This window comes from Giraffa tippelskirchi, chromosome 13, assembly GCF_054371585.1.
Source record: "Giraffa tippelskirchi isolate mGirTip1 chromosome 13, T2T-mGirTip1v1.2.pri, whole genome shotgun sequence".
NCBI classification, from domain to species: Eukaryota; Metazoa; Chordata; class Mammalia; order Artiodactyla; family Giraffidae; genus Giraffa; species Giraffa tippelskirchi.
The window spans coordinates 109025452-109033633 of NC_137287.1; the positions used below are offsets into that span (position 1 = coordinate 109025452).

The following is an 8182-nucleotide window of genomic DNA, read 5'->3' on the forward strand; positions in this document are numbered from 1 at the left end:
GTTAATTCCTTAAGATCAATCTCAACTTAAGTATCCTCAGGTAGGCCTTTCTTTTCTTTTTTTCTAAGTTTATTATTTATTTATTTTTGGTTGCTATGGGTCTTCATTGCTACACACAGGCTTTCTCTAGTTGCAGCGACTAGGGGCTACTCTTTAGTTGCGGTGCACAGGCTTCTCATTGGGCTGGCTTCTCTTGTCGTAGAGCACAGGTTATGGAGCATGCAGTCTTCAGTTGTTGTGATGCACAGGCCTCGTTGCCCCACAGCATGTGGAGTCTTAGTTCCCAGACCAGGGATTGAACCCATGTCCCCTGCATTGGCAGGCAGATTCTTAACCACTGCACCACCAGGAAAGTCCCAAGATTGGCCTTTCTTAATTCCCCTTATCCCTGATATATCTTACGACCCTTGTCACTTTTTTTCTTATGGCATCCTGTTATTTTTCTTCATAAGACTTATCGTAAAGATACTTATGTAGCTCTTTGCAGGTTTATTTACTTAACATATGTTTGTTCCACTAAATGAGTCTGGACTGTCATAATGAAAAGTCCAGATTTAGTGGCTAAACAAGAACAATCACTCCCAGATGTTGTAGGTGCAATTTAATGTTGTTGTCATTGTTATCAAAATTGTCGTCAATATATTTTAAATTAAAACATAATCTATTATTATTACTGTTATTATTTATTAAAGCTGAATCTTGGCCCTGAGATAGCCAGAAAGGATCCCTTTAGAGATCTCCAGAGATAAGCCTCTGTACCTTTGGCTCAGACAGTAAAGAATCCGCCTGCAATGCGGGAGCCTTGGGTTTGATCCCTGGGTCAGGAAGATCCCCTTGCAGGAGGGCATGGCAACCCACTCCAGTATTCTTGCCTGGAGAATCCCCGTGACCAGAGGAGCCTGGCAGGCTACAGGCTATGGGGTCACAAAGTGTCAGACATGATGGAGCAACAAAGCACTGCACATTTTCTCTTGGTAGTCTGTTCGAAGTTTAATTGCTATCATAGTCAGTCATGCCATGCTAAGTCACGGCAGTCATGTCCAGCTCTTTGTGACCCTGTGGACTGTAGTCCCCCAGGCTCCTCTGTCCATGGGATTCTCCAGACAAGAATACTGGAATGGGTTGCCATGCCTTCCTCCAGGGGATCTTCCCAACCCACGGATCGAACCTGGGTTTTCTGCATTGCAGGTGGATTCTTTACCACTAGTGCCACCTAGAAAGCCCATCATAGTGAGCCATTTCAAGCAAAAATGTTCAAGTCCAAGTTCAAACATTTATTGAGCACTTACAATGAGCTTCCTGGTAGCCTACAGTCCAGTGGGCAAGTTCCTGCTTTAACTCAGTGAGGTGTTTGTTTAGAGGAGACAGCCAGTTCTCATAGTTATGCATCCTGTACATGACAATCTCCTTCATTTAAACCTGTTTCTTTTAACTGAAATTTCCAGGCTACTAATGTGTCTGCCATGTTGACCTTCAACACGAACAAGATCACTGGATTCTTGGAGCCAGGAAAGTAAGTCAGCCTACTGCCCACGTGGGGGCGCTCAACTGGGCTCACTCCATCTGACACTGACTGATTCAGTGCAGCTGGAGGTGGGATGTAACTGGATCCCCCTTCAACGTTAGGGCCCACCACTTGGGAAGCAAACTTAAATTTTAGCCCAACTGGCCCAATTCTTTTCCCCCACTGGTCCTGCCTCCTTAAACCTCCTTTCCACCATTACTTCCAAACTTCTAAAGAATTTACTGTTTTTCCTTTATCTATGAATTTTAGACATCAGCAACATTGACTTCCTGAAATTACAGAGATTGAGTTCTTTTACACTACACACTTCCCCTCTGCAACTCTTCCCAGTAAGGTTGTATCACTGTTTTTGGTTCCTCAATAATCTTTTTCGCTCTCACTCTACCATACCCGTGGCCCTATGCCTTCTCCAGTTGGTGTTTCCTTCTTCTGGGGTATCCCCACATCAGGTTTCCCTTGAACATAATGCCCACATCTCTCTTCTCTGATTTGTTATAGGATACGAGTGGAACTGAATGAATCTAAAGTTGGACTATTCAATGTAAGTTACTATTGTTTTTATTTAAGAAATGATTAGGGTAATAATTTAGAGTATTTACTAAGCAATGCTTTGGCACCTGCAATAGAAAAGGACAAGAGTTACTCTCAGCCCTAGAAATCATAGACGTTCCTGAGGACATGAAACATAGGGCAGAAGAACAGTTACCTCCCAATATTAGACAGTGTACAATTAAATCATTTGTTGGACAGGATTCTTTTAACTGCAAGAGACAAAAAGCTAACTAAAAGTGTCTTAAGCAAACAGGAGGAATGTATAGGATCATATAACTGAAAAACAAAAATAAAGAAGCTAAGGCTGGATGTTTCAGGTATAGCTGGATCCAGGTGTTCAGATTAGTGCATCAATTTGAAAAAGCGGGGGAAGTAATTATAGGATTATATGAAATCATGTGTGTGAAACTTCTGAAAGCTGTAGAGCACTATAGAATTTAAAGAATTTTTCATGCAATTTTTTAAAAAGAAAAAAGAACATATATTTTTTAAGAAAAGAATCTCTGTCCATTCTGCTTTCATCTGTTGGCTTCATTCTCAGGCAGGTTCTTCCCATTGGTGGAAAATTCCCAAACTTCCTGTAGTTTTATTTTAAAAAAAAACAGCTACCAAAAAAAAAAAAGATCCTGTGCTAGCCCTCATTGGATTATTCTTAATCATGTGCGCATCTTTAGCCAAACATCTTGGCTAGAAATTGGGCAAAGCCAATCAACCAGCATGGGTTTCATCTACACTCCCAGAACCAAGATTTTGCAGTCCCAAACCACATGGACTATGATAGGAAAGGAGGATTCCCCTAAGAAAATAGGAATTCTGTTATTTAAACAAAAGGAATTGATGGCTGGGCAGGCAAACCCAAGAAACGATTTCCACAAAGAAGAAAACATGGCCGTGGTGAAACGGCCCCATATCAAAGGAGAAAAAAGAATGGGAAGATTTGCGTGGGCTGAAACCCTCAAGGAGAGATTTCCAAAAAGAGAGAAAATGGGGTGATGTTCCTCCTCACAGATCAAGGAGGAGATGGAAAGATTTTAACCTACAGGAGTTGGCTACCTTTTTACCATCCTATGGATACTGGTCCTTTCGGACCCTCCTCTACCCGTCCTCCACTGCCCAGACTTTCCCTCAGGTACAAGAGGAAATAAACACGTAAGTGTGAGGAGAGACACTGCTTACAGAGACCCCAAAGGATGACTCCTTTCAGAGAATGAAGGATGAAGTGAATAATGACACACTAATACTGTATCCGTGAGTGGCGTGTAAAAATGTGCTGTGAAGTAAATTATCCATATGTAAAGAGTCACAAAAAGTCATCCTGGGACTTCCCTGGTGGAACAGTGGACAAGAATCTTCCTGCCAATGCAAGGCACATGGGTTCAATCCCTGATGCAGGAAGATTCCACATGCCACGGAGCAACCTAGCCCGAGCGCTGCAAGTACTGAAGCCCATGTGCCTGGAGCCCGTGCTCTGCAACAAAAGAAGCCACCACAATGAGAAGCCCATGCAACACAACTACAGAGGAGACCCCACTCACCACAACTAGAGAAAGCCCATGTGTAGCAATGAAGACTTAGCACAATCAAAAAAAGATATTTTAAACTAAATAAATATTTGTTTAAAGTCATCCTATCAGGTTTGCCCAACATCGACTGTAAAAAAAAAAAAAAAGACCTGTAGACTCATATAAATCTGGATTCAATTTCTAGCAAGTCACTTTCATTCCATGGGCCTTAGTTTTCTCATCTGTGAAATGGGGGCATTAATATTAACTTTGAAGAGTTATAGTGAATCCAATATATATATATATGTCATGCTCTGAGTCCTATACCTGGCACATAGTGAGTGTCAAAAGTTGGGTTTCATAATTTTTGTTTTGACTTTAAAATCTTTTTCTGTTATATAAGTGACTTTGGAAAACATTTTTCACTGTAAAAAGAAAAATTAAATACTAAATGTAAAGCTAAGGCAAACCTTGATATTCTTCCTAGAGAAAAGATCGTGTAGGTGTGGTGGTTGTATAGTCTTCCCAAATTTTCTCTTTGTACACGTATAAATGTGCATCTCAAAATAGTTTTACCTTATAAAGCAATAGCGTGATGTAAGTATCCACCTGAAATTTGCTTCTTTTTCTTCAAGGCTTTTGCCATGTCAGCCCTTACAGAACCACCCCACCCCCAAGGGTGGCTCTGTAGGTTTGTTGGTGCGCAAGATAGTACATGTGGTTATGATGTACCTCTCCTATTTTCCACTAGGTGGAGCTGTTGGAGGCACTGCTCAATTATTACCTTCTCAACACCTTTTACCCCAAGGTCAATGGTAAGAATCACTATGGACTTTTCTAAGTCAAGAGTGGACACTGCTCTTTGGGGGAAAGAAAGCTGGAACCAGGGCTCTCCTGCAGGCTGTGTGATCTGGGCGGGTCACTTCTTCTCTCAGTTTCAGTGGCCTGTCTGGGAGGCGGGAGTGTTGAAGTCTGCCTATCTTCTTCCAGGGTTCTAAGGAGGGCTGGGGACACGGGCAGTTTTAGGAGCACAGGAAACCTCCTCCTATGAGAGAAAGAAGGGCTCACAGAAGTGCCCACACACACCCTGAAGTGACAGGTGAAAGACTGAGAACCGAGTTAACATGCAGAGCACAAGGCAAGGTGTGCGCATGCTCAGTCGTGTCCGACTCTTGGCGACCCCATGGGTTGTAGCCCGCCAGGCTCCTCTGTCCATGGGATTTCCCAGGCAAGAATTCTGGAGTGGGTCTCCCTTTCCTTCTCCAGGGGATCTTCCCAACTGAAGGATCAAACACATGTCTCCTGTGGCTCCTGCGTTGGCAGGCGGATTCCTTACCACTTGAGCTACCTGTCCACCTCTAAATTTACATTTCCCAGTTAGTTGCTTAGTCAAAAATTAAAGCTTAAAGACCTAAACTCTCTTTCCTCGAGGCCCTGCTTCATTTGGCTGCAGTAGAAAGCAGGATACAGGTAGGGGGCCGAGAGCAAGTACCCACTAGCTTCTTATCATGAGTGGACACTGCCCCATCCTTGCCTCTACCTCCACAGAACACCGGCTGAGAGTTCAGGCTCCTATGTCAGCCTGTCTGGCATCAAGCCTCAGTTCTTCCACTTTCTAGCTGTGTGACCTAGCGCAAGTCACTTGGCCATTCTGTGCTTCAGTTTCCTTATCTGTAACTTGAGAAAAGTAATCCCAATCTTCGGTTATAATTAAATGGGAATATGCTATGTATGGAGTTTGCAGAGAGGAACTTTTTTTGGTAAAATTTTCTCCATAATTATTTACTAACAAATCTCTCAACGGTCTGCCTCTACCTCCAGATAAGTTGGCAGAAGGCTTCCCCCTCCCTCTGCTAAAGCAAATTCAGCTCTACGACCCCATTCTCCAGATCCACAAGGTCAGTGGGTTCAGGGGGGCTCTGAGGATTTGGGGAGGGGATTGGTGAGCTTTCCTGGTTGGCAGCCTATAACTCAGTGGGTGGGACCCAGCCCAACCCTGCAGCTGGGAAAGCCTGGACGGGGCTTGAACAATTCGGGGTCAGCTGGAATGTCATGAAGACATCCACGTGTCCTGTATAAGTGGCACCTCCATTAGGGCAGGAAGGATTTGATACAATCTGTGTCACAACTTTTCCACCCCGCCCCCCACCTTGGGTGACCAAGGGAAACCTCAGGATGAGCTCATTTTGAAAATACAGCAGTCCTAAAGATGCCAACAGTTCAGGTTCTGAAAGCCATTTGTAAGTTTTTGAAATTTCTAATTTCTTGGGATTTCCCTAGTAGTGCAGTGGTTAGGACTCAGCACTTTCACTGCTGAGGACCCAGGTTCAGTCACTGGTTAGGAAACTAAGATTCCATAAGCCTCACTGCACGGCCAAAACATAGAATAGCATGAAATGGAATGGGATGGGATGGAAAAGAATAGAATAAAGTGGAATAGAATAGAATTTGTTCTAATTACTTAAGTGGAAGAGGTCTGTCATGGATTCATGTTTGGTGTGCTAACCCTCATAAACCCATTGCCCCACCACAACCACAGCCTGACTTATGGTGTCCTTCCTTCTAGCCTATTGTTTTCTCTAAGCACTTTCTGAAATTGTTTGTTTTGGATAGTTGCCTTGCTAGCTCTCAGACTTGTTTTTCTTTCTTTTTTTTTCTTTTTGTTGCAATTGAGTCTCCTCTCCACCTATGTTGAATACTGTCCCAACCATGCTATGAACCACCTTTTATAACTATTTGAATACTGAGGAATATGTCTTATTCTTCATTAGACTCTCCACTATTCTGGCTGGCATTTTGTGTGCCATCTTTGCCCCACGATTCAGGTTATCTTTCTAGAACAGCATCTGTGAGGTGGGAAGACTGGGTTGGCAGGCTTGTGAGCATTTAAGGACATACTGCTTTATGCCTGATACATAGTCAACATCCAGCAAATAACAGCTACTGAAGAGAGTGACAGGCAGCAGAGTGATCAGAAACATTGAAACAGACATCACCTGACACATTTGAAAAACAAATGTCTGAAGCCCTTTTGGGCCCAGAGATAGTCAACATCTAACTCTTATTGGGAGTTTGTAAGGAGTGAGACAGATTATTGTTGAAAGCAAGGACTGAGTGACAGCTCACTCAGCTGGCCTCAGTTTTTTCCTCTGTCAAATGAGATGTAGCCCAAACCTCACTGGTCTCTTGTGAAGATGACAGCTTCTAGCTGTTTGGCATAATGGAAGTCATTAGAAGAGTTGTTCGATTGACCCTTGAGCAACATGGGTTTGAAAGTCCCCAGATTTGCTTATATGCAGATTTTTTTTCAACAAAAAGTGAAAGTCGCTCAGTTGTGTCCAACTTTTTGTGAACCCATGGACTGTATAGTCCATGGAATTCTCTAGGCCAGAATACTGGAGTGGGTAGCCTTTCCCTTCTTCCGAGGATCTTCCCAACCCAGGGATCAAACCCAGGTCTCCCACATTGCAGGTGGATTCTTTACCAGCTGAGCCACAAGGGAACCCCAAGAATACTGGAGTGGGTAGCCTATCCCTTCTCCAGAGGATCTTCCCGACCCAGGAATTGAATCAGGGTTTCTTGCATTGCAGGTGGATTCTTTACCAACGGAGCTATCAGGGAAACCTTTTTTTTTTTATTTCCAATAGTAAATACTAAGGTATTACACCATCTGCACAGCTGGTTGAATCTGGGCATGCTGAACCACAGATGCGAGGAGTCGTGGATACAGAGAGCTGACTGACTATAAGCTTTACATGGATTTTCCACCCATGGAGTGTCAGCGCCCCAACCCTAGTTTATAACAACTGGTCAGCTGTATATATAATCATATGCATTAGAATTTTGAGGTCCACTCTCCCGATGTGTTTTCACCCCCAAAACCAGGGAAAGAATTGGATTTTGCTCTGAGTTCAGAAGTCCCACGCCTTTGGTGATGGAAACTTACAAGGGGGTAGGAGAGTAAACCCCAGCAGCTCACAATTTTGTGTTATTTGCCAAGGAGAGAGAATTTAGGTGACATGAAGGACATTTATGAGGTCTGCCAGAAAGCAGCAGCTTGGGAAATGACAGATAAATTGCCACCTTAGAGAAGGTAGCTGGCAAAAGCTGTGCTTTATGGAGACCTTGGGGACGGAGGCACACGCTCGATTTATGTGCTGACCTGGTTTCTGACAGAGCGTGTGCTTCCCCAGATGTGGGCCTCCCTTTAAATCAGAGATGCGTCTTTTTGGAGTAGAGGATGCTTCCACCATCCCATCCTGTCTTGTCTCTCCTAGGACTTCCTGTTTTTGGGGACCAACGTTCGGTACCTGAGAGTTTGAGGGCAAGGTGAAAGACAGGGCTTGGAGGCCACAGCTGGATCACCAAGTTGCATTTCCAGATGTGCAGCACTTTCCTGAAGATTCTGGGAAGATGAAGACATCTCTGTTATCAGCTGTGGGGACCTGGCCTCTGCTCCCACCTTTTCAGCAGGTGCACCCACGGCCTCTCTGACTCCAGACTTTACTTTCCCACCAGAATAGACCATCATCACCCACTGACCTGTACTGTCTTTAAGGGCAGGCACTGTCTTTTTTATTCACCATCAAATCTGTGCCTAGTA

At 43.9% G+C, this 8182-nt stretch overlaps 1 protein-coding gene across 1 annotated transcript in view; it reads left to right on the forward strand.

The window, feature by feature from the left end:
• LBP (lipopolysaccharide binding protein) overlaps positions 1 to 7901 on the forward strand; it is a 32290-nt gene extending 24389 nt beyond the window's left edge. Inside the window, exons 11-15 of the mRNA XM_081557147.1 lie at positions 1446 to 1513; positions 2024 to 2066; positions 4331 to 4394; positions 5401 to 5477; positions 7857 to 7901. Coding sequence (XP_081413273.1) covers positions 1446 to 1513; positions 2024 to 2066; positions 4331 to 4394; positions 5401 to 5477; positions 7857 to 7901 — 297 coding nt within the window. The remainder of the gene's footprint in view (positions 1 to 1445; positions 1514 to 2023; positions 2067 to 4330; positions 4395 to 5400; positions 5478 to 7856) is intronic.
• Positions 7902 to 8182: the final 281 nt, after the last annotated feature.